Source organism: Hoplias malabaricus, chromosome 5, assembly GCF_029633855.1.
Source record: "Hoplias malabaricus isolate fHopMal1 chromosome 5, fHopMal1.hap1, whole genome shotgun sequence".
In the NCBI taxonomy this organism is placed as follows: domain Eukaryota; kingdom Metazoa; phylum Chordata; class Actinopteri; order Characiformes; family Erythrinidae; genus Hoplias; species Hoplias malabaricus.
The window spans coordinates 13,581,179-13,607,390 of NC_089804.1; the positions used below are offsets into that span (position 1 = coordinate 13,581,179).

A 26,212-nucleotide genomic window follows, 5' to 3' on the forward strand; every position below is an offset into this window, starting at 1 on the left:
CTTCACGTGTGAACTTCGATGACGCATGATGACGTTGTTGTAGGTGAGCACAAGGGGCACGCCGGGATATTCAAGGGGTCAGAGCTCAGAGCAGACATGGGTCACACGTTCTTGTGCTGACATTTTCAGCCGAGATTCGCTCCACATCACAGTGTTTTACTGGAGCCTCGGACAGAAACCCGTCAGTTTCTGTCATGATCATGAGTTTTCTGGTGTAAACAATTCGCCTTAATACAGGGCTTCAGTGATAATAAACTGTCAAGAAATTACAAAAATATTATTTTATTATTAAATGTTAAATGGCGAGGAATCTCAAGGAATCAAAAAGATATTTGTTATTTATCTTGTTAAAGAGTTTCTGTGTTTCTGAGTGAGTGAGAGAGAGAGAGAGAGAGAGAGAGAGAGATTATTGGATGAGATGAGCAGCAACTTGTGATGGGGGATTACTGTAATCCAAACATGCTGGTATAGGCAGTGAAGTGTCTGGCAGTCCTCCACTCACCAGAAGGATGAAGTCAAACGTTCTGTTTCTTCTGACCCTGCTGCTCCTAACTCAAGGTAATGTGTATGTTTATGTAAGTGTGTGTGTGTGTGTGTGTTTGCACAGATGAACATATATTCAGTAATAAAAGCAGAGTGGACAACAAACGCTGTTCTAAACTTGGAAGAATTGGTTTGGCGTTCCAGCCCAGGAACAACTCACCATGACCACAGTAGCCCCTTGGGCAAGACTCCTAAACCTACAGTAGCCTTCCTCAAAGCTTTTCAGTAATATGGGCCCTTTCCTCGAGGGTCATTATCATGGGCAAGGGACACTATAGCCATAGACTGTGAATTTCTTTTTGGAATTTTCAGAAATGAGAAAAGGTGAACTGTAACATTTATCATGAAATTCTCTCTCTCTTCTGTCCTCAACCCTTCATTCTCTTGCTGTGGTCTCAACTCCATGGGCAGCCTTCACTGGAGTTAACGCTCAGGAGGTAAGTGCTCATTCTCTGTCGACCACAGCCTTTTCACTTTCCTTTCACGGGTCTGTGAGGAAAGAAAGGTCAGTCAGTTTGGACCGGTAGCTGGTCAGTGCATTAGTTAAGAGAATTCAATGAACAATATGGCACTAAAGCGAACAGCAGGGGCTCCTTATAAGTGCAGCTCTCTAGGACTGGCCGGGTCACTGCGAGACTGGGTTTACCCAATCTAGAGGTCTTAAAGGCACAGTAACACAAACATATAGATAACTCATAGAAAAAAAAAGTAATGAAACTGAAATCGTTGTCATATTGCTGAAAATGTTACAAGACCAATGTCCTTGGATTCTTCTACAACAGAGTCATGTTTATATGTGTGTGTGAGACAGGAGGAGAAAGAAGATGAGGCTGAGGAGCAGGAGGAAGAGCAGCAGGTGATGGGGTCGTGGATGGGGTCAGCTAATGGGAGAGCGTGTACCTGTGACTGTGAGGCCGGCAGATCCACCACAGCCTTACCTCCCTACACCGGCTCCGTCCCCACAACAACTTCAGCCTACAGTCGCATCAAGGAGTGCATGCCAGGTGACACTGAGCACACACACACACACACAGAGGACAGAGATGGCAAGAAAGAACTCGGCTTAGCTGAGATTACAATTACATTATCGTACATTACATTATGACTGTGTTAAACATAAGTTCAATACTCTAATTCGGCCCTAAGCTACAGTTAACTCTATACCATGCACATGACCTTTATAAACAAACTGGAGTATTATAGGCCTGAGATGTTATTTTATATGATTTTACCTCATGTAAAATTTCATTTAATTTTTTATTTAGTAAAGAAAAAGCGCGTACTCCGTACCCTAAGCCAGTAGGGGGCCCACGTGAGAATGTAGGTTGTTATAATGTTCATTCATTCAGTTGAGGGTTGCGGTGGGTCTGGAGCCTACCCGGAATCACTGGGCGCAATGTGGGATCACACCCTGGAGGGGGCGCCAGTCCTTCTATTATAATATTGTTTTTAAAAATTGCTTAATTGCAGGGAGTTGATTTTCAGGCACCATGAGAGGTGTAAACCAACTTACAAGTTGCTGTAACCAGTAATACGACTGGCTCAGACGGGTGAACGTGGTTTACCACGGGATACTTATACTTTAATGGTGGACTTTAGAACTTTGCAGTACATCCCCCCTCCCACACACAGCTTACAATCTGGCATTACATCCCAATCTAAAGGAAGAACTAGTGCTGCTCTAATCTCTGAGGCATGAACTGGCTTTACATCACAGCTTCGTGTGAGCCTGCTTTTCAGCTGATCCCTCTCTCTCTCTCTCTATAAAACACGCACACCCCATTGCTATAACAGGTGGACATTTGTATTGACTGTTACTCTGTCACCTCACACACACACAGAAAAAGGGGATCAGTTATGTTTATTTCAAAGTTTAGTTTGGTTATATCTTCATTATTATCCAAATATAAGTGCACTGCCTTTTTAAATCATATCAAATCAGGTTAAATATAAACAATTTTATAACTTCTTATTAATGACCAGTTTGACTTTGAGTGAAGTGTACTCTTTGATTTTTGCGGTGTGTAGTACGTATCTGGAGGCCAATGTAGCCTTTCTTCAACCATATATATGTATAGTACAGTTAGATTACTGGAATTCAGAGAGAGATAGAGAGAGAGAGAGAGAGAGGTTGATGGTAGAGGAGAAAAGGCAGCTTGCCAGCATGTAATCTCATTACTAATGCAGGGATGTGATGGTAAGATTACAGCTCTCAGAATAGGGCCTGTGTTCTCCTCTGTACCAACACTACAGCACAGTAACCTGAGTGTCAGCACACGAGCACATGTGAGGACACACACCACAGCTCATCACACTCTCTAACAGCTCTAAACACACACACACACAGCCCTACACACTCTCTAACAGCTCTAAACACACACACACACACACAGCCTACTCTCTAGCACATATACTACATATATAGCACTACACATATACTCTCTAGCAGCTCTACACAATATTCACTGTCTTTAGACTCAGAAATCTGGACCCATTCCTGCTGTGATTGATATTAAAAATGGACTGAATTAATTAATTCATTCATTATCTGTAAGCGCTTATCCAGTTCAGGGTCGCGGTGGGTCCAGAGCCTACCTGGAATCATTGGGCGCAAGGTGGGAATACACCCTGGAGGGGGCGCCAGTCCTTCACAGGACAACACAGACACACAAACACATTCCCTCACACACTCACACCTATGGACACTTTTGAGTCGCCAATCCACCTACCAACATGTGTTTTTGGACTGTGGGAGGAAACCGGAGCACCCAGAGGAAACCCACGCAGACACAGGGAGAACACACCAACTCCTCACAGACAGGAGCGGGAATCGAAACCACAACCTCCAGGGCCCTGGAGCTGTGTGACTGCGACAACTACCTGCTGCGCCACCGTGCCGCCCATGGACTGAATTGATTGTAATCAATTAATTACACTGTTAGTTACATAACAAGGCAATTTACAAAGTGCATTTCAAGGTTTAAAAACAGTTATGTAAAACATGCTCAGAATCGTGTGACTGTATTTGGCTCAAAAAGTCAAAAGTTTTGTGACAGCATGCCCTCTCTACACCATCCATCAGTGGAAAGTGACCATCATAGGATCATCACTGAACAGATACAGTAGTGGAACATTCTCAGAGGAGCAGTGATGCTCACTTCTCTCTCTCTCTCTCTGTGTGTGTGTGTGTGTGTGTGTTCTCAGAGTGCCCTTACCACAAGCCCCTGGGCTTTGAGTCAGGCATGGTGTCTTCCGACCAGATCACCTGTTCAAATCAGGAGCAGTATATAGGCTGGTTCTCTGCCTGGACCCCGGGAAAAGCCCGCCTCAACAGCCAAGGATATGGGTGAGCTCCGCTAAATTCAAAGTGGTTTATGTGCAAAATGTTTTTCTTTTGTTTCCCACATGAAAACAATTTAACACATCTACAGGCAACAGACTTAAATACAATGATGCATACAATGTGCACTTTTTACTCTACAGTTATTATTTACTTGCTGAGTTCATTCATCCATTGTCTATAACCGCTTATGTAGTTCAGGGTCACGGTGGGTCTGGAGCCTACCCGGAATCACTGGGCGCAAGGCGGGAACACATCCTGGAGAGGGCGCTAGTCCTTCACAGGGCGACACACACACACACACATTCAGACACCTACAGCCAATCCATCCACCAGTGTGTGTTTTGGACTGTGGGAGGAAATCGGAGCACAAGGAGGAAACCCATGTGGACACAGAGAACACACCGTAGACAGGCACCCGGCGCTCGAACCCGCAATGTGTAATTCAGAAAATAAACATCTTAAAGTGGATTCACATCTGCAAGAAGTGTGTTTCCTATATAGCACTGCAAAGAAGTCTTAGACACCTAAGATAATTATATATTTTAAAAAATGCCTTCTCAGTAAGAGTGGTGCTTCTATAAATTTATATATAATCACAGTAAATACAAAACATGTTATATATATATATATATATATATATATATATATATATATATATATATATATATATAACAAATAAGTTATATAGTCTATATAGTCTTTATAGTCTATATAACTTATAGTCTATAAAGTAGTAGAAAAAATAGTGTAAACGTAGTGTTTTGTTCAGATTCTCCTTGATTTGCATGAAGTTGTTAAATCCACTGCACACATTATTTAAAATCATCATTTATTAACCTCTAAAACTAGGTATTGGGTGATAACCTCAGATAATAAACCAACACATTCACACACACAATATCACACTCACTGGAATAATGTGAATTGATTCTAATGTTATTTGTTGTTTGTATTTTAGCAAATTAACACTTACTGCTCAGATAAATAGCTTTTTAAATCTCAATCTCTGGTGAATAACACTTTTGCACAGTACTGTGACGTCCCATTTTCTTTCTCTCTAGCTGTGCATGGCTCTCCAAGTTTCAAGACAGTGTACAGTGGCTGCAGATTGACCTGCTGGAGGTGCAGGTGGTCTCGGGGATCCTAACGCAGGGCCGTTGTGATGCAGATGAGTGGATGACCAAGTACAGCCTGCAGTACCGCACCTACGACCACCTCAACTGGGTCTACTACAAAGACCAGACAGGAAACAACAGGGTGAGACACAGGGAGATGATCCTACACTCACTGGAGTTTTCCAACAGTCTCAGTTAAAATCCCTAATTAACAGCTCAGATTATTAGTCATTTTACAGAAGGGAAACTGAGCTAGCCACTCAAATAGAAGGAGGGAAAACTCAGTTAACACAGGGATTGTTTAGCTAGCCAATGAAATCTCAGGACAGAAAATTCAACCAACTAGGGTTACAAGAAACTGAATTCAGGACTGATAATCTAATTAGCCAATTAGAGTGCAAGGGAGAAATCAAATGAACCAATCAGAGTGCAGGAATGTAGCTCAGGAGCAAACCTCGGAACGTGAGAATGAATTCAGCGCTGTGTCCGTGGTTGGTGTTGTCTGAAAGGATGTGTAAATGCAAGAAACATGTCAGTGGTTTCTTCTTCTTCTTTTGTCAGGTGTTCTATGGAAACTCTGACCGTTCCTCCATGGTGCAGAATCTGCTGCGTCCCCCCATCGTGGCCCGGTACATCCGCCTGCTGCCACTGGGCTGGCACACTCGCATCGCCATCCGCATGGAGGTGCTCACCTGTATGAACAAATGCACCTGAACACACCTCACACTTCCTGTCTAAGAGTTTCGCACTATAGTTATAGAGTTTAGGGTTTCATTAGCGAACAATTAAAGTCAAAATAAAGCCTCCTATCTTCACAAAAGCAACATTACAGGAAAGTAAACACTTCACATGGAATTCATTTTGGTCTGTTTCTATTCATCCATTCATCCTGACATTTTCTGAAAGTGAAGATATGAGGTTTAGTTCAGACAGTGAGGAAAAGAGTAAATCAAGTGAATCACAGTCTTCATTTAAAAGAGAGGTGTGAACCTAAGACCTAAGATGTAACTGATATTGATGAAGATACAGTGGAAAAAAATAAACAATACACTTAAAGTTACAGCTTTTCACCTCAGTGACATCAGCACAATTATTGGCCAAAAACAAGTAACTGAAAGTAAAGGATTTTACAGATGTGCATTCATTCACAAAAACAATGACATTATTGAAGGAATGGCTTGGTACGTAATTTTCCACAAACCCCAGATGTAATCCATCATACTGTGTCTGAACCACATCAATAAGGCTGTGACCTTATTGAACAGCTGGATATGTTCTGAGAGGGATGTATTTGGCATCGACCTAGTGTTCATTTATAGCTCCAGTGCTAAACTAAAGAAGCAAAGGGGGAAGTGGAAAACTGTGTAAATTTGGTTCGGCGCCAGATTATTCCCTTCACATGTTAATCAAATCGATTCAAATGTGTACACAATTCTCTGCTCAAACAGAACGTCTTCTTTGGAAAGCTCACAATTTATTAAAAGCTAACACAAACAAAAAAAATTGTTCTTTGTTGATGAATGTTGTGTTCTTATTTATATTCTGAAAGAATCACTAATCACATGTAAAACATACTTGGTAAAACTCGTTGGTTTTGAAAGTATATTCAGACTAAAGCTGGGGTACTGTTCCTTTAAATCTCAAATGCTGCATATTAATGAGTGTCACAGGGCAGATGAATGTGAATATTCATTATTTACAGTGACAATGCAAATGACTTAGACAGAGGGGCGGCCAGACACAGCCAGAAGACGATTCGCCGGCAAGAGGTAAACAGAAGGAAATATGCAGCGGAAACAGTGAAGACTGAGCCCAATTCCCACTTTTGGAAATGAAAATAGAGTCCACAAGGTTTATTGAGAGATTACTGTCCATAACAGGTGTAAACATGAAACAGTTTGAGAATCGAACATCTCCCTAGTAACGGCATTTACCAGGGGGGGAAAGAAAGAAAAAATAAAAAGAAATACTTGTTGCGGCAGATGAAACATGAATAATCTATGCTACCATGGCATGTCCCTATTAGAGCAATTAAATCTTTTACTACCAGAGGTTTTAATGAGCTGACAAGCTGCTGTTAATAGAACCTGATGAACAGTTACACACTGGTATGAGTGTAATAAACCCGGTGTCTATGGTAAAAACCCTTAATCCCAGGTTACAGTTAGTTTACAACAGAGACAGAGTCCCACTGTCACATTTCAAGTTGCAGTGCCTGGAATATATAGACTGCATATATATATTTATATATATATATATATATATCACAAAAAGGATGCAAAAGACTTCTAGATAGGCCATGATACCCTATGTTATTGTACACTGCGTGCGAAAAAACTCACCACATCGTGAGAAGAAACACAAGCTTTTCATCTGAGAAGTGTACAATAGAGTCAAAGTGCACTGTTAAAGGAATACACCAGTGTTTTTCAATCTAATCTCCATCTGCCCCATCTGTATTATACAGTCAGTTACCTCAGATATCAATATGTTTTCATTGACACAGAACTCACTACAATCCTAGTCAATGGGCCTCTGAACTGGTTTGAAAAACCATCTTATATTTCATATTGAAATGCTGGTCCCTGGTAATCTATACCCTGTATAACACAGACATAGACAGAAACTAGACTGAAAAAGAATGCTGCGAGGCCGACTTTACGCGGTGAAACCTTCATGTAAGTAGCTGTCTGTTGTGTGATGCATGTAGTTTATTAAACCGATCTTAACATAATTAACGCAATGCGTTGTCTGAGTATGAATTTGCTGCATCATGGACCATGTTTGAGACGAGTGCAACCGCTTCAGTAAGTTACCTGAAGGTTTTACCTCAAGCAACTCCAGTGAAAGTATGTTTCAAACAAGTTTCCAACTACTAAGTTTGCGTAAAGGTTTCACCGTGTAATTCAGCAGCCTCAAGAAACCATTGTCATTTGACAACGTTGCGTAGAGCTCTTATTTTGTTCTGACAAACACAGGAGTTAAGGCTATCGATTCATGAGGGAGTAAAGAGTGAGAGTAAGAGGCTGTGATCTTCTCTGGGTCTCAGGGTTTAAGGGACACCTGATGTATGTAGTGGGATGCTGGTGTTAACGCCATAGAAGCCAAACCTAATGTATTCACAAAAGTGAAGCTATTGTTCCAAATCTGTTATCTAACTCTCATTTAATAAGAGTTATTTTTTGTCTGGATGCATATTTCACAACTTCTATGCTATGGTATTTACAGATCTTCTTGGCTTTTTTTTTTTTTTTTGACATCTTGTGTAACTACTTACTACCACTCAAGTTAATAGTAATTACTGAATATTTTCCCCTATCCAAAGAAAATCTCATTTACTTGGACGATGTGATTATTTATTTATTTCATGTCTTTACATATTGCAGTAAGAAGATTATTGAACCTACCTTCCTCCACATGATCAAATATTAAGACTATATCCCTAAACAGAAAGGAGTTTAAAAACTAATCGTTTTTTCCTGTGTTGGTCTCAAAATATTGCAATAAAATAGTATTTACAGATTGTAAATAACACTAAACCTGAGAATATACAAATGGAATCTGGCTTTTACACATATGAACAAGCTGCACAACCGCAGCGACTTTGCTTTGCCTTAGTCTTTGCTTATGCAAATTTAGTTGTGTACAGTATCTTAAAAAAATTTAATAAATAAAATAAAATAAAATAAATAAAAAGTGAATGCAGTGATCAACTGTGGCCAGTCGGCGGTGCTCTGACACCGAGAAAGATTTGGTATGAGTCAGAATTAAAGGACTGTACTTTAGCTTGTCCTTTAAAAGCTTTGAGAAATGCGAGTCTATCATTAAATCTGGCTCTTCGCTGCTATGTTAAACCCAAGGTATAGAAACAGATGTAACACGGAAAGTTGTAGAGTACACTGCAATGATACTGTTCTTATAAACTTATATTTCATACACAAACCATTCAACATCCTTAACCAAATATAAGAATTATATGTAGAATTATATACTATAGCTAGATGAATTATACATCTTATGCTTACATAAACGTATATATAGATATTTTCATTGAAATTATATCTATAACCAAAAATACAGTAAGTCCATAAATAATATTACAAACTCTATTAAATATGGAAGATAAAAAAGATTAAGACATGTCTAGGCATATCCTTGGGTTAAATCTCAAATGGCTTCCTGCTCCCTTTACAGTTTGCAAATCAGTTAATGAAATTCTGGTTGCTGCACCCAAACAGTGTTGAGTATGTCCAGTAGGGAATTGACTCAATCCCAAATGGCTTTGTAAGACATTTCCTGCACTGTTTGGGAGTAGGATCCCTCATTTCCATTCCTAGGTAGGCCACTATGTAGGGAGCCGTAAGCCATTTGAGACTAAGCCCCAGTATCTGTGAGATTCCCTCACTCTGTAATACTCCAGGCCTCCAGGTGGCACTGTGTTTCAGTAGTGTTCATCACTCCTTCAGCTTAAAGAGCGGTCTCTTTCAGGTCATTGAGGTTCGGCATTCGTGCTCGGGATGGCCTGCCGAAGCCATGTCCATTCTGACCCCCTTTGGAGGCCAGCTGGTCCGGGTATGGGTTCCCTTCGGACCGGGCCAGGGCAGCAGAGTGCCAGGAGGACTCCAGCTGACCCGGCAGAGGGTACTGGCGAGATTTGGATTGGGTCGAACCCCCTCCCCCTCCCCCTCCCCCTCCCGGGTGACCCCGAGATTCCACAAAGCTCCCTCCTTTAGAGGACCCTGGGTTAGCCAGTGGGAAACGCAGGTCCGGAGTAGCTGGCTGGTTGGACGAGGATGAGGATGAGAGATGAAGGAGCTTGCGAAGGGACTTGAGCGGCTGATTCTTAGAAAAAGAAGGAAGGAAAAGGGTCACCAAAAATGAACCTAAACCATCAGCATTGCCTAGAGAAATTAGAAATGATCGGTTGATTTAGAGCAGCAGTGCAGAATATGACATTCTGAATGCACAACAGTTTTTAAGTGTCTGTCATGATATATGTTACATGACATTCTTCCAAATCGTCCACCCCTAGCATCTCTTCAGACCCAAAAGTCATTCCATATATCCACTGCTATATTTCATAGATCAGCAGGCAGCTATGATGAGACTTCTCAGCTGAGTGGGCAGATGGGTTTCACATTGGCTCCTCTAACTCCAGTCTGGGATTCTATTAGCCATATGTGCTGACTGAGGGCCAGCATGCTAACTTTAGCATTTCCTTCCTCTCAAAACTCATCTTAAATCCACATAATAACAACTCTCAAGTAAAGCTGTCACTATCATTTATATTATCAATCCAGCAGTTTTCAAATTCAGATGACTGAACATTTTAAACGGAACAAATCAATCACAATAATGAATTGCAGCTGACCTTCTTGAAATAGACCACAGCAGCACAATGTACAATTCATTTAGATTCTAGCAGATATGAGTTCATTTGTGAAGTTATTAATGTGAAGTTCATCTTGAGCAAGGCGAGTACCTGAGACTGGGGTTCAGCAACCCTCTCAGCTGGCCATTCGCTGTCCCGTTCTCGTTCCTGCTCTCTGTCCCGGCTCCTCTCTCGGTCTCTGCTGCGTGTCCGGTGTCTGCTGCTGCCCTGATGACCGAATGACCTGGACGTCTTCTGCATCACCACCTGATCCGGACCTTCATTCAGGACCTGGCCAACGATGCACAGAACATCACGTCAGTCACACTACAGTGTTAAACACCGAGCCAAGACTACCCACCATGTATGCCCCAGAGGCTGCTGGGAGAGAGGAGGAGAAGACATTTTTAATGCCAGCTGTATGCATGTGGGTGATTACTGGAAACTGATAAACTACAATAATACTCACTCACAGTTGATCCACTGGGATAGATCAATGTCTGCTGGCTGGTGGCGTAGAACCACAGATAATATAGTACATACTATAATTTATAACTTTGTCAGATGACCAAATGTAACATGTACAGATTTTACAGAGATTAGAGAACACTAATCAAAGTATCACTAACCAATGCTTGATTTACTTCCATATCTACATCTAAAACTTGAGGAATTTGAGGCTCTGTTTAAACTGATATATTAATGCATATGACAAAGTTATGAAATACTCTCAATTTGAACAGTTTTCCTATTGGTTTTCCTCCAAATGCTCTTCCTCTCTCCAGCATGGTGAGACGTGGTTAAGGCCTTAGCATTTGGCGACCACACAGTGAAATCCCCTCCAACAATAACACATGCAGGGGCATCTTATGACACTACCCGTGGCTACTCTTAGATAGAATCTAGAATGACAAAATCATCATCAATCATCAGCATCATTTCCACCACCGAAATTACGTCATTAAATGTGCCCTGTGAAACACCAGATCTATGAGGTCTCACTACAGTTCAGCTACAGTTCATAGCATTCATTCTGGACTGCTTGGTAAGGCCGCACGATATATCACTGCTTAATCGTTATCACAAAGCCGGCCTTCGCAATGTCCGATATTCAACATGCAAATGTGCCCTCCAATAGCTCTCATGGATCTAGTGAACGCAGAACAAATATAAGTCAGTTTTAGAGAAACACATGGTGATTAATAATGTCAGTGACATGCAATGGCACAGGTTTATTCTGAGGCATGTTAGGTGTGTTATTATGCGGTATATTAATGGGCGTTTATACCATAGGTGAGGCCACTAGAGGAAGTACTCTCTCAGAGGAGTTATGTTTAAAGCTAGTCTTTGAGTTAAACAGAGGGAAAAGAGATTTCTTGATCACAGGACCTCTGCCTTCTCCAGGATCCACCTGCAATACAAGAGGCACAAGACTGACAGTGGGACAGAGGACAGACTTCTACTCACACACACCTCGCTTGTATACAAACACAAGCATACTCCACCATTCAACAGTTCAAAGTCGGTAAATTCAATACTATTTTTGTCTCCTGTAATAAAATATGCACATATTTTAAAATCATTTATTAACCGAACAATTACTGCTTATTCTTTTGAATGGTAGTAAACACAGCACTTGTGCAAATAAACAAATACTGTTATACACGGGTACATACAATACAGAGAAAAGCCTACATACATACACAAAAACATAAAAACACACCTAAAATTAATCACAGACATACTTTACAGACGCACAGACACTCAACCAACAACAGGCAAGAAACACAGATGGTGCTTTGAGGTGAAACTGACCGTCTGAGACTTCTTCTTTTTCTTCTTTATTGCTCTGAAGAAGCCTTGCTTCTCTTTTTCTTTGGCTGGCTCTGGCGGACTCAAATCCAACACCTCAGGCCCCGTCCTAATGATACATGTAAATCCTGCATGGATTACTGCCTTTAGAAAGTGACCCTCAGTATTCAGAGGGTCCTGTTTAAAGGCTTACTGCACATACTCCCTAATATTTCCTGAAATACTGTTTTGTATTGTAACTGTCACATCAAACTGCAGTTTTCTATCAATTTTCCCCAGTCTCAGCTACAAGCAGTTTTTTAGTTTAGTCTGCTAATAATCAACTTATGACATACTACCCCCTATGCTTCCTGTAGTGTACTGCAAGGTCTATTGCTTTTCCATCAGGCAAATTTTGGTACCTGGTACCTTGAACTGGGTACTTTTTTAGTACCTGCTCCCTTGTGGTTACAACTGAACTGAGTAGAGCCCTAATTGTCCAGAAAGACTACTCAATCATAACAAAATGCAGAGATCCAGCACAAACTAGCCATCTCCAAGCTATAGGAGAGATCACATTTATTTGTTTTTATCTAACTCATGAAATTACACAGTGGTCTTTTGAAGAGGTTCAAATGCTGTTTGGATTGATGCCCAAGTAAAAATCCAGGTGAAGCTGTGTTCAGTTCCAAAAAACACAACAACAACAAAAAAAAAAACGTGAATACACGATGAGTAAACAACACTATTACGCCCACTGTTGTGGATGTCAAAGCCCATGGTTCCGTTTAGAGACTTTGTTTTGAGATGTTACGGCCTATATTTCAGGGGGAAACCGTGGTAGTTGAAAACTAACAAGGTACCAGTGACCAAAATGCATGTAGAGTTGAGTAGAGCAGGTACCATGGATTGGAAATATGCCATATGTATTAAATGAACATTATATAGTGCACTTTTTATACAGGAAGTTGGAAATTAACGACAAAACACAGTCAGTACCATAATCAGTGCTTCAATACTTTGAAATCAGTGGTCAGTGAAGGGTAAATGACTTACCAGGGGTCATAATTTGGCTGGCGTTTGGTGTGGCTGCTGTTCTCCATGTTCATCCCTGAGCTCATGCTTTGTCCGCTGCTCTCATGGAAAGCGTTATCTGGTCTGGGAGAGGGCACTACAGCACCACAGCGCATGCACATCAAATAGACAGGTTTAGGTCTGGAATGTTTCCCAAACAAAAGGATATCTTGTATATGTGTGTTCCCACTCTAACCTCTGTAGAAGCTGCCGACTCTGCGTGGCATGGATTCACTGTAGATCATGCGATTCTCCTTGGATGACCCTGTGTCCTCTGGATGCTGTTCATGATATTTGGCCGCCTGCTGCACACAATAAGACAGTTTACCTGCTCACACATAAACTGAACGCCACAAAGATTAGACCTGAAATAAACCTCTTTACCAACTGGAAGCAGGAACTCCAAGTTTGCAATGAATAAACCAGCGAACAAGTTGTTCCTGTTTTGTTCTTATGCAAATAGAATAGTGCTGGAAAATTAGTAGCGGATCAGTAATGCAAATGTAGTGGATCAGTGAAGACTGATGCAACCAAGATATAAAAATGTAGCAACCAAATAAAGGTGGCATTCAGGGAAAAAAATGTGTCAACATGTTATATATTACATGAATATGCTGATAGTGTGAGTGCACACAATGCATTATAAGACTGACTCTGATCTCTTCAGGGGCCTCGTCTCGAGGAGTAGAGCTGCCCACATGTCTGGGCAGTGTGCGGTGCTGAAGCTGTGGCGAGAGCATCTGGAGGCTGCTGGCACGAGTGGGCAATCCCTGCCCCACTGCCAGGCTTCCACTGTCCCCTCCATGTGGTCGTCCACGCTCGCGCCTCACATACATAGAGTGCCTGTGTGGTCGCTGCTGGGAGGAGAAGGGGCTGGTGTAGCCCAGGCCATAGGGAAAATCGTGGGCAGCTGAGAGTCCACCTCCCCCGCCACCTGCACCTCCACCTCCACCTCCACCTCCTCCCCCACCTGGGTCTAAGGGTTCAGTGGGTTTGGCTTCTTCCTGCTGCTGGCCCTTGTGACGTGAGGAGGAGCGTCTGAGAGAGGAGTCTGGTTTGTTCCGGCCCCCGGCTGAAGGGCTGTGCCTCAGGTTGGGGCTTCCCGGTGCTGGCAGGTTCAGGTTTGTGTTCAGGTCCAGGCAGCTGGAGGGGAAGTAGCGCGAGGTGGGCAGAGGCGGCTCGTCCTGGAGCAGACGCGGATCGCTCAGATTACTGACGGATTTGGCGTCACTCAGCGTCCCGTGGCTCTTGGACAGGCTCAGGAATGTTGAGGAGCCCTTTCCGGAAGAGGGCTCACCGTAACCATGGCGACTGTGCTTCTCCCGCTCCCCCTGCAGCGTGTTGGTCTTGCCCTCCACGAAGGAGTGGCGGTTCTGGGAGTGGCGCGAGGCATTGGACTTGAGGTATTTGGCGCCAGGGCCGTCCGAAGGCTTGCTGAAGTCAAAGTCAGCCGCTTTGGCTTTGGCCTTCTTGGGACTGAGGCCGGTGTGAGGCAGGTTGGACAGGTCTTTGCCGCATGATGCCGAGCGGTTCAGGGGCTGAGACGGCTGGTAGCTTTTGGGATGCAGCGTGGGGCTCAGGCTGCTGGAGGCAGGTCCTGCTCCATTCAGAAATGCCTCAGCACTCGGCGGGAGAAGGTCATCGTGACCATGACGAGGCAGGCTTGAACAGTCCCGGCTGTTAGAACGATGGTGTCCTGAGCTTTTACCACCATGGCTCCTGATGAAGAAGAGCAGTAGAGAGATATAGAGAGGGACAGAGTACAGAGTATTTAGCCACTTATAAATGATTAAAATTAATAAAAAAATAAATATATAAGGGCCAACTAACCCTAGAAATTGTACGATAAGTTCATCACCGAGAAGAATTTTGAAAATCTAGTTATTCAAGTTTACAAATTAAGAACATATTTTCGATTATTATATAAGTACATCCACAAGTTAATTAGAGGTTTTCACATTTTTGTATTTAACAGCATGCCTTTGCCAAGAGTTACCACTCGAAAGCCCAATGTATGCTAATACGCACAAACAAAGTTAGTGTTCAGGTCATTCTGTCACACTGTTAAATCAAATGAGCTCACTAACACGTTAAACATGGCAATTTGTCATTAGCAACACTTGAGCTCTAATTGAAAACAGTCTTCAGTAAAGCTTTAAACAATTAACCTTGTTCAGTCATGTCAGATCCAATGAAGCAAATCACTCATCTCAGATCAGCGCACATGAGAAACAGCCTCATGTATCAAAATATGAAGCATTTAGAAACTGGCATTCTTTATAAAATGTAAACACTGGCTGGACATAGCATCTGCACCAAGACTGTGCTTGCAGCAAGACTCTGGTCTATAACTAAGACCTGAAAAAGAGCTGAGGAAGGACCAATTTCTGAAAGCAAATAAGCTGTATTTGTTAAAACAGCTGGTAGCAATGAGTTCAAGTAACATAACTGTGACTTACAAGATCACTGAACATGCCCTGACAATCGCCCTGCAGCATAAAGCCATAAACATTTGCCTTCTAAGGTCAGGGATACACTGTACATTCTTTATAAGTCTGTCACTCACTCATCCTATGCAAACGTTTTTATCCTGTTCATTTCCTAAATTACGACTCGTAAAGTAGGTCATAATACAGTGTATATCTTTTTTTGTGATTAATTTTCTGCATTAAAGATGGGCGTCCAAACACTTGCATATGATTCTACATTTAGGCCCAGATTCTCGCAAGGTGTGATTAGTCCTCCTGACCTGCTGAGGGCAGCATTGTCGTGGAGGGGTTTCCTCTTGGAGGAGCGGACGGGTGTTGGTGTGGGTGGTCCTGGGCGGTCTGTGTGGCACTGGGACTGGAAGGCGGGGTGATTCAGGCTCTGTTCCGTCAGAAAACGCTCATTTGGGTTCAAAAGCAACAGGTTCTGAAATGGCATACACAATTACATACAAGGATGAGTAAAAGAAAGAGCATTCTTTAGCCCAGCTGGAGGCTTTTAACACTCTCATTTAAAGACCCTTGAGTCTTGAGTACCCTAGATTAATGAACACAAAGAAACTAATTTCCTCAAGAGGTACTGTATATTATGTGAATCATACATCTTGAACACAGCTTAAAAATGTAAAAATAAATGTTCCTCATGCTTCAGGCATGGGGTGACGCCTGTGCAGCAGGAGACACCACGATTTCACTGCATGTCTCTGGAACATTACCAGCTCCAAGTGAACACAGGTTCACTTGGACATTGCCCTCTAGGGGGAGAACTTGAGTTTAGTCTCAGGTATTTGAGGTAAGTGAGAGAGTCATGTCTTTGCGGTGGTCTTGAGTCTTTATTTGGGAACTCCAGTTGTATCGTGAATTATTAATAGCAATTTAGCTAGATATGATATATCACTGCCATTGATTGTTGTTGCAGTTTTAGAAAATTGTCTGCTTATTGCAGTGATTGTGTGATTAAGGTTTTAATGCCCTTGATGTAGTTCAAGGTTGATTATGTCATAACGTTCATCTGTAGCTCATTCAAATGCATACAAAATGGATAAATTGAGGTATGAATACAATTAGCATACAATCAGCATATTAATAGTATCTAATCTTCAGCTCAATAAGAGATGATAATATGAATCACCCTAATTATCATAAATATGGAACAGCTTCAGCAGGCCTTTAATAAATCAGGAACCACCTAAAGCAGCCTAAAGCTCTGTCATATTTCTCTCTCTCTCTTTCTCTCTTATACATTCGGATCACTTAGCCACAGTAAGAAAATGGATCAAGAAGTCCAGTGCCAGGAAGAACATTATCATCATCCCACCCATATACAAGTATATAGAGGAAAGAAACCACTCTGCAGGGCCTTTGTGCAATGTACTGTAAAAAGACATGTGTTTGGTATTTACGATATCTCACACTGAAAGTAAAAACCTAGAATAGAATAAAAGCCTAGCACACAGTTTAAAAAGTATGTACTTAGCACATCAGGAAAGACTGAAATCACCAACCATGTTCAATGAAACAAGTCATTTTTGATGCCAAAATTAGAGAGCTTTTAAGCAACCTTTAATGAAGACATATTATGAAATGCAAACGCTTTTTTCAGTACACATGCATGCTAGTTTGTGAATATGGAGCTCCAACCAACCCACAAACTGTATAACAAGACAACTGTTATTTGGGCTGCTCAAGTAAGAAACATTGGCTTCCACAAGCCATTCAGATTTTGCTTATTGGTGAAAATGGTGAATATCAGAAAAAGGAAGAAAGAGAACCAACTGAAAATGGCTAAAACTAAGAGCATCTGCTCCTCGATTCTCACTGTTGTGTACTGGGGAAGAGGTAAAAAGTGGCTCACTGTCATTTAAAGGAACAGTTGCAAAACATGCATTCTGCATGTAAAATTCTTACAAGGACCCTACTGAACTGTTTAAAGGAAATAAAATGTCCCCTTTTATACTGTTTTAAGCCAGGTATTTCATGTATTTGTCATGGCTATGTATATTATGATACAGCAGAGAGTAATGTAGAAATAAGTAACCTGTAAGTAGAATAAATAACCATTTTAGGGATCCTGTCTCTCACACTTAGAATAATTCGTAACTAGTTTTCCTATGGGGTTCTTCAGTGTTATGTAAGCATCAAGTGAGTAGAATTCAATACTGTATTCACTTCAGCTATACTTAGTCATGGACATTGGTAATATATAGAATATTATATATAATAACTTACATATTGATATATAATATTGGTGTATACATATTTCTTGTACTATGTACACTGGGTGTATAGCCAATGGAACATGTAGTTTGATAGGGTAAAATATCTTACAGGACAATGTCTCTCATGCTAACATATCTGTAACACATCCACACCATTAACTAAAGAATGTGTCTCACGTGTACTGGACCTAAAGGTCTGTTGTCTGTATTTTTCACTTTCAGCAGTTATGGCCGAATAGACCTTTGCATCTTCCTCTCTATTGTCTTACCTATCAAACATACTGAAGGTTTGGAGTTTCTCTCTCTCTTGCTGGCATTAAAGTATGACAGTTTTTATCCAGGCGACATTTAATATTTTATGGTCATGACCTTTTGGCAAACATCTCCCTGACTCCTGCCTGACAATAACACCACATCTAGAAGTCACATAAAAAGAAAAAATAGAGGGCCAAGAGTGGGAGACTTGATGTGTAAAGCAAATGCGCACTGGCAGAAATGAAAGAAAGTTATTCAGTTGTCTTTGTAAAAAGAAAATTCAAGTCCATTAACACAACTCACCATTAGCCCAATGTAGGAATCGTACACTTGTTTACAGATTAGTTGGTACACTTTGTAAAATTCAATAAAAAAAATAATGTTATTTTATTGATCCCCTTTATTTAAAGGACAAAAAGAAGAACAATATTTACAATGTTCCATTGGACAACGTGTGTTTTATAAATATAAAAGTTGGAAATATTTTAATTTGATGCTTTGGTGAATATAAAACATAGAAAATTAGCATTCACCAAAGGTTAGGTCTTATTCCAAATGTCATGAGAGGATTGTCAAATAGCTCAAAAATAACATTTTTCAGTGCAACATTGCAAAAAATATAAATCTTTTATCATCCACTGTATTTAAAGGGACATCTACAATTGTGGGGAAAAGGCTGTACTGGTTTGTTTACTTTCAGAAGCTCCGCGTTTTTAAAGTGGAATGGTATGTTTGAGGGGGAAAAAAACACTGCTGTTTGTACGTGGCTGAAGTTTAACCTCTCTGTAAGCTACTTTTTTGTAATTTGTATATTTCAACAGTTTAATATTGAGTACATGATATAAGTACATTAGGGTGACAAAATCTGAGATAGTGAAAGAGATGATACGTTCCTGGTAGGGGGGAGGGGGGGGGCACAACTACTGACGTGTAGACTGACAAAGAAGGATATCGACCAATAACGGTAGCTCTACAGTCAGACCATGTTATCCGAAGATTTTAGGCTGCTTCACCACGCCCCCTTTTCACTCAAGCGAACCAATCGGAGTAGGGGAGTGTGGGACTAGTTTGTGAACAAAACGCTTCTTGAAATTCTATGTAAACTCTAGAAAAACAAAATCCCGGACATTTGTGAAATTCTACCCGGACATTTTTTTAAGTCTAAAGAGGACATGTCCGGGTAAAAGAGGACGTCTGGTCACCCTAAGTACAGTGTACAAACCGGATTCCAAAAAAGTTGGGACACTAAACAAATTGTGAATAAAAACTGAATGCAATGATGTAGAGGTGGCAAATTTCAATATTTTAATTGTAATAGAACATAGATGACAGATCAAAAGTTTAATCTGAGTAAATGTAACATTTTAAAGGAAAAATATGTTGATTCAAAATTTCACAGTGTCAACAAAGTAGTGCAACAAGTAGGAATAAGTGGCTGGAAAATTGAAATTGAGCATATAATGAACAGCTGGAAGACAAATTACCACTAATTAGGTCAATTGACAACATGATTGGGTATAAAAAGAGCTTCTCAGAGTGTCAGTGTCTCTCTGAAGCCAAGATGGTAAGAGGATCACCAATTCCACCATTGTTGCGCAGAAAGATAGTGCAGCGATACCAGAATGGTGTTACCCAGCATAAAATAGCAAAGACTTTTAAGTTATCATCATCAACTGTGCATAACATCATCAAAAGATTCAGAGAATCTGGAACAATTGTTGTGCGTAAGGGTCAAGGCCGTAAAATTCTACTGGATGCTCGTGATCTCCGGGCCCTTAAACGTCACTGCACCTCAAACAGGAATGCCACTGTCAAGGAAATAACAGAATGGGCTCAGGAATACTTCCAGAAAGCATTGTCAGTGAACACAATCCACCGTGCCATCCGCCTTTGCCAGCTGAAACTCTACAGTGCAAAGAGAAAGCCATTTCTAAGTAAGCTCCACAAGCTCAGATGTTTGCACTGGGCCAGGGGTCTTTTAAAATGGAGTGTGGCAAAATGGAAGACTGTTCTGTGGTCAGATGAGTCAAGATTTGAAGTTCTTTATGGAACACTGGGACGCCATGTCATCCGGACGAGACAGGACAAAAATAACCCGAGTTGTTAATAACGCTCCGTTCAGAAGCCTGCATCTCTGATGGTATGGGGTTGCATGAGTGCTTGTGGCATGGGCAGCTTGCATGTCTGGAAAGGCACCATTAATGCAGAGAACTATGTTCAGGTTCTAGAACAACATATGCTCCCCTCTAGACGTCATCTCTTTCAGGGAAGACCCTGCATTTTTCAACAAGATAACGCCAGACCACATTCTGCAGCAATCACAACATCATGGCTACGTAGGAGAAGGATCCGGGTACTGAAATGGCAGCCTGCAGTCCAGATCTTTCACCTATAGAGAACATTTGGCGCATCATAAATAGGAAGGTGTGACAAAGGAGGCCCAAGACGATTGAACAGTTAGAGGCCTGTATGAGACATGAATGGGACAGCATTCCTATTTCTAAACTTGAGAAACTGGTCTCCTCTGTCCCAGACGTCTGTTGAGTGTTTTAAGAAGAAGGGGGGAAGCCACACAGTGGTAAAAAATGGCCTTGTCACAACTTTTTGGGGATTTTTTGACGCCATGAAATTTTGAAACAACATATTTTTCCCTTAAAATGATACATTCTCTCAGTTTAAACTTTTGATCTGTGATTTGTGTTCTATTCTGAATAAAATATTGACATTTGCCACCTCCACATCATTGCATTCAGTTTATATTCACTATTTGTTTAGTGTCCCAACTTCCGGTTTGTATTTTAATGTAATATATGTAAGCTGTGTACATACTGAATTTTAATCTGTCTGTTATTTTGTAACATTATTTTTTTTGTTTTTCACTCACCGTACTCTTATGCGATGTGACAATAAACCTGATTTGATAAGTTTTTATTCACTGTTTGAAAAACCACATAACTTAATTTGTTTGTTTAGTTTTGTAGTACTGTAGTTCTGTGATTACTTTCATGCAGTTATCGTTTTTCCAAATTTAGAGTCAGTTCCTTCTACAGCAAAAATAAGTCAATATTACCCACCTGTGAAGAAAGAATACTTGTTTTATTATTAAAATCATGAAAAACCGCCTTTAACATTATTAAATGATTCAGGAAATTTGAAAAGAAACAGTCCGTGTACTTAAGTCTGGACAATAATGTTGAATGAGCATGACTTTTGGGTTAAACTGCTAGGCCAGTAGCCATGTTTGTGATTGATACATTGTCCCAGAAATAACTTATGCCATTGATATAAAGATAAAAGCATATTAGTGTAATTACACCCTTTTAAAGAACAATAAACTTGTAGCAAATCAGTTATTAAGAATATTCAGACATTGGAATTGGATGGAACAAAATGTTCAAAGATACTGAATTTAAAAATATATGAATAAAACCATTATTATTATTTTTAAACAATATATAACAACTCCAGAAGTGTGAGACCAGAGAAAACCAAAGAAAAGAATAGAGTGACTGGAAAAACATGGGTGATGTTCATTCTTATGTAAACCTACACACTAGTAAAAACAACAGGCATTATTGAGGTCAGCAAATTATGGAAACAATGTCAATATACTGTATCATAAATCAATAATGTTATTACTGTTACAGGCAGAGGCGCTGTATAAGAAAATGCCATTAGGAAGTCCATGGTTATTTCAGCAAGACCATGCTTGACTGACCTGCCTGCAGTCCACATCTGTCTCTTATGGCGGATCATGAGGAGGAGAACCAGGCAATGGCTATCACAGACTGTTGAGCATCAAGCCTTGTATCAAGCCGAAATGGGCAAAAAAAAACCTCTTTGTAGAAAGAACACCTGGTTGAACACTGGTAAACAATCTTCAAATATTTAAAGTGTTTATATTTACATAATACAATCAAGTTGATCAGTGTAAACAATGGAAATATTAACTTCCTGCCTTTGTCAAAAGAATGACCAACTCAATGGTCCAATTTTACAGAATGTCCCACCTTACCCAGAAATGCAGTTTAGCTGTGATTTTTAGACATGACTGAACTCTTAAAAGTAAAAATAGCTGCAATCTTTACATCAATAGTTCCACTTCTGTCAGCAAAGTCAGGTGTGGTATAGGTTTTTTACGTATACTTTAACACTGGAGCACAAAACTTTAATGTTTATTCTACTGAATATGTTTTTATTTATTCTAATGCTGAAATAATAATTAAATTTTGTTTTTTATTCGAAAAATACTGCATCATTTCATCTAAACAACGGTAAGGAGAATAATGAAATGAACTGAGGCTGTGATGCAGCTACGTGTAACTGAACGCTGCTCTGTCACTGTGAGAGATGCCAAGAAGCTGTAGGAAAAAAGATGTGTAAAGAGCTTTTAGTATAAGCAGTGAGTCATCAGCAAGAAGAAACAAGCACTACTGCCCACTGGCTGGACACACAAAGTATACATGTCAGGGCACACTATACACGAACATGGACCTGAATGCACACATACATACCGAGGCCCTATAAAATATAGCAGAACACACTGTTCAAACACATTTGTACAATGTGCATACACACAACTACATGTAAAATAAATGAGCAGAGACACAGCAAGCAAATGTATTTCCTCATACATTTCTGTCCAAGATCAAAAGTGAGTAAATCTCAGATTCCTGATTTTATTGCATTTTAATTTTCCAGAACAAAATTTACACAGAACATTAGTTGGTGCCGGTTGTGTGTGAGTGTGTTGCATAAGTATGAGTGGATCAGACACAACAGTGCTGCTAGATTTTTCTAAACACTTGCCCACTCACCGTCTACACTATTAGATACACCCACCATATAGATATAAAGTCACAGTCAGTGGCTCATCTGTTACTGCACAGTTTGTGTTAGTCATCTTCTAGGCCTTCATCAGTGATCACAGGAAGGCAGTGTGTGTATTTATTGTGTCCATTCTGCCTTTATTACTGCCCCCACCGACTCAACCCCCCATCACTACACACACACACACACACACACACACACACACAAACACTTTTCTCTCTCTCCCCTTCACTAATAAATATGCCAGAACATTTTGTGCACACCTCCGAAGTTCAGTGTAAGTAACTGGTTGCATTTTCTGCTTCACAAGATCAAAGTAATTCTAAACAGGTTCTGCGATGTGGAGGTCTAGGCTCAGCAGCTGGTTTGATTTGATTTGCAAATGTTCTTCCTTTTGTGTCCATTTCCCTTTCTCATTCAGGGCTTCTTGCCAGCTCCACGTGATTTCAGAAATAAATAACAGCATACTAATTAACTAAAGACCCTAGAATTTTATACTACATATAGATTTGGAGCTTTTGAATGGAAATTAAACTAATTAAGTGAATTTTGCACGGTACTGGATGTATCGCATAAAATAATGTGCAAATACAAGCTAATGCCATCTAACATTTAAAAGACATTTACACATTTTTGCTCTCCCTCGCTCTCTCTACCCTTCACTACCAGCCTAGCCCGGCACTGGCAGTCAAAATCAATGTTCCATTGCGCACTGAGCCCATCTGTCTCTCTCTCTCGTTCTCTCTCTCTCTCTCTCGCTCTCCCTCACACACACATATATAGCAACACACACACACACAGCTCAGTGGTCTGGTGTCTCTTACCTTCATTAAGTCCAGCATGGGGCCGATGATGATGCCGAGGTATCTCCTCTCCAGTGTCTGTGGGTGGCTCACTGTGGGGAACTGAAGCACACAGTGGAAGAGTGGATTAGAGCATGATGTTACACACAGACACACACTCTCACACACACTCCGGGCTTGTGCAAAAGTAATGGCACATTTTATTTGTTATGTCTTTAGAAAACCTGTAGGTTTTCCCCTGGCAATCTTTTTTACACACATACACGCACACACAGTGGGCACCCTACAGTTCTGCTGGCGAGTTGCGACAGATTCCATAAGGCCGGTGGTTCAGTTTCCCTGCCTGTGCATGTGTGTGTGTGTGTGTGTGTGTATGTATGTTTGTGTGTGTAGTATTTTCTACTGCCACCATCTGCTGTAGGCAGCCCTGCTTCCCAGCTGCTGTGATCTTCTAAAACAACAAAGTTACACAAACTTCACTCACTGATCTTCAAATGATACTCTATATGTCCAAAATATAGACACCTCATTCAGTGTTTCTTCTGAAATTAAAGATGTCAACAGATACGTTGTTCTCGATCTGAGTAACAGCTTTACACTGGAACACTGTTGTGAATATTGATACTGAATATTTAATCGCATTCAGCCAAAAGGACATCAGTGATGTTAATTACTGATGCTGGATTTTTATTTCAGAATCACTAACTTCAGTCCATCTCAGACCAAAGGTACTGCCTGAGGGTCCATCACTACAGAGAGGCCTGTGCCACTGCTCCACAGTAAACTCCTGAGGGAGTTATTATCTCTCTAGCCCTCTCTTGGCATTGGGTGTGGTGACCCTAGGCTTGTGTTTGACTGCTCCTGAGCATCCCACACTTTTGGATAATGCAAGCTGTGGGCATTTAAAAACAGCAGTGATAATTATTTATATTTACATTACTTCAGTTTTTGGGTTTTTATGTTTCATTTATTACATGTTTGCTGTTGGAGTTCAGTTTATTTTTATTTCTTATGTTCATTCAGTCATTGTCTGTAAGCGCTTATCCAGTTCAGGGTCTCGGTGGGTCCAGAGCCTACCTGGAATCATTGGGCGCAAGGCAGGAATACACCCTGGAGGGGGCGCCAGTCCTACACAGGGCAACACACACACCCATTCACTCACATGGACACTTTTGAGTCACCAATCCACCTACCAACGTGTGTTTTTTGACTGTGGGAGGAAACCGGAGCACCCAGAGGAAACCCACGCAGACACAGGGAGAACACACCAACTTCTCACAGACAGTCACCCGGAGGAAACCCACGCAGACACAGGGAGAACACACCACACTCCCCACAGACAGTCTTCCGGAGCGGGAATCGAACCCACAACCTCCAGGTCCCTGGAGCTGTGTGACTGCGACACTACCTGCTGCGCCACCGTATGTTCAGTACTTTATTACTAACAGTGACTAAAAAGTGATGCATGCCATAGCCATCACAAATACAAAGGGGTTTTTGTGACAATATTATATAATTAAATTAACAAAGAAATAATTAATCAACAGGAGAATTAATTAATATTTCACTTAATTAGTAAAAATTGAAATAAAAGCTTAAATAATGTTGTGGTTTATTTAAACGTGATTTAAATGTGCCTTTGAAATAAGTTTGAAATTGTATTACTTAAATCATATAATCAATATTTAACTCTTTATATATTTATTTCATGCGCCTTGCACCATGAAATAATTAAATCTGCCAGAATCATCCATCATCCGTCAGTGGGCGGGCCTGACTCTGATCCCGTCCGATTGATTGGCTAGACTTGCACATTAAAGGCAAGACAGATTGATCATGTGCGTTCGTTTCATGGTTCCATATACTAATGATAGTTTTAAGAGGACAAAATGTCAAAAAGCTACACTGAACTCTTAAGGGGGGGCTGTAAATTTTATTAAAGAGGCGTTAAGAAACACCCCTGCTGCTCCGTTATCTTCCATTCCGTCAGGTTCCACCCCAGCACCCGACAGACAGCCCTGTACAGAGTAAGTTAATTAGCGTTAGCTAGCTAGAAAAAGATTCTAGCATTAGCCAACAGCAGGCTATCGATCTGACTATCGATCTGGAGTTAGGCCGCCCACTGACGGATGATGGAGTATGTTTTTTTGTGAACAATGTTTTATTACTTTTTGCATATACACACATACATACATGTCAACTTCAGTATTTAACGTAGAATGTATTAACCCCCCGCCCTCACCCACCCCCCCGACTGGATGATGGAGTATGTTGATAGATTTTATTATTTCATAGTGCAAGGCTGCAAGGTGCATGAAAGAAATATATAAATCAGTAATTAAACTATTTAAATAATACAATTGTTAAAATACGTCAAACGCA

The 26,212-nt window shown here is 40.8% G+C and overlaps 2 protein-coding genes across 4 annotated transcripts in view; one reads left to right on the top strand and one right to left on the bottom strand.

The window, feature by feature from the left end:
* The first annotated feature begins 509 nt into the window (after nucleotides 1–509).
* LOC136695993 (retinoschisin-like) lies at nucleotides 510–5,990 on the top strand. The gene is made up of 6 exons (XM_066670041.1): nucleotides 510–558; nucleotides 955–980; nucleotides 1,355–1,547; nucleotides 3,748–3,889; nucleotides 4,948–5,143; nucleotides 5,563–5,990. Exons 1-6 carry the CDS (start codon nucleotides 510–512, stop codon nucleotides 5,713–5,715), a joined length of 759 nt encoding a protein of 252 aa, XP_066526138.1. The 3' UTR covers nucleotides 5,716–5,990.
* A 569-nt stretch (nucleotides 5,991–6,559) lies between these two features.
* The window catches only part of cdkl5 (cyclin dependent kinase like 5), a 90,093-nt gene continuing 70,440 nt past the window's right edge, over nucleotides 6,560–26,212 (bottom strand). Inside the window, exons 10-18 of one of the 3 annotated variants that reach the window (XM_066672260.1) lie at nucleotides 23,852–23,932; nucleotides 15,987–16,150; nucleotides 13,891–14,956; nucleotides 13,434–13,539; nucleotides 13,220–13,334; nucleotides 12,188–12,293; nucleotides 11,661–11,783; nucleotides 10,484–10,663; nucleotides 6,560–9,843 (exon numbers count right to left, since the gene is read on the bottom strand). In XM_066672260.1, coding sequence (XP_066528357.1) covers nucleotides 9,469–9,843; nucleotides 10,484–10,663; nucleotides 11,661–11,783; nucleotides 12,188–12,293; nucleotides 13,220–13,334; nucleotides 13,434–13,539; nucleotides 13,891–14,956; nucleotides 15,987–16,150; nucleotides 23,852–23,932 — 2,316 coding nt within the window. In that variant the 3' untranslated portion in view covers nucleotides 6,560–9,468. Of the gene's footprint in view, nucleotides 9,844–10,483; nucleotides 10,664–11,660; nucleotides 11,784–12,187; nucleotides 12,294–13,219; nucleotides 13,335–13,433; nucleotides 13,543–13,890; nucleotides 14,957–15,986; nucleotides 16,151–23,851; nucleotides 23,933–26,212 lie in introns of all 3 variants that reach the window. The other 2 variants (XM_066672259.1, XM_066672261.1) reach the window with 2 other exon arrangements.

Bases quoted from the DNA above. Each gene is read 5' to 3' on its own strand.
- LOC136695993 (XM_066670041.1), top strand. From the start codon at position 510: ATGAAGTCAAACGTTCTGTTTCTTCTGACCCTGCTGCTCCTAACTCAA. The intron at 559-954 runs GTAATGTGTATG...CTCCATGGGCAG, and splicing joins CCTGCTGCTCCTAACTCAAG to CCTTCACTGGAGTTAACGCT. The intron at 3,890-4,947 runs GTGAGCTCCGCT...CTTTCTCTCTAG, and splicing joins CTCAACAGCCAAGGATATGG to CTGTGCATGGCTCTCCAAGT.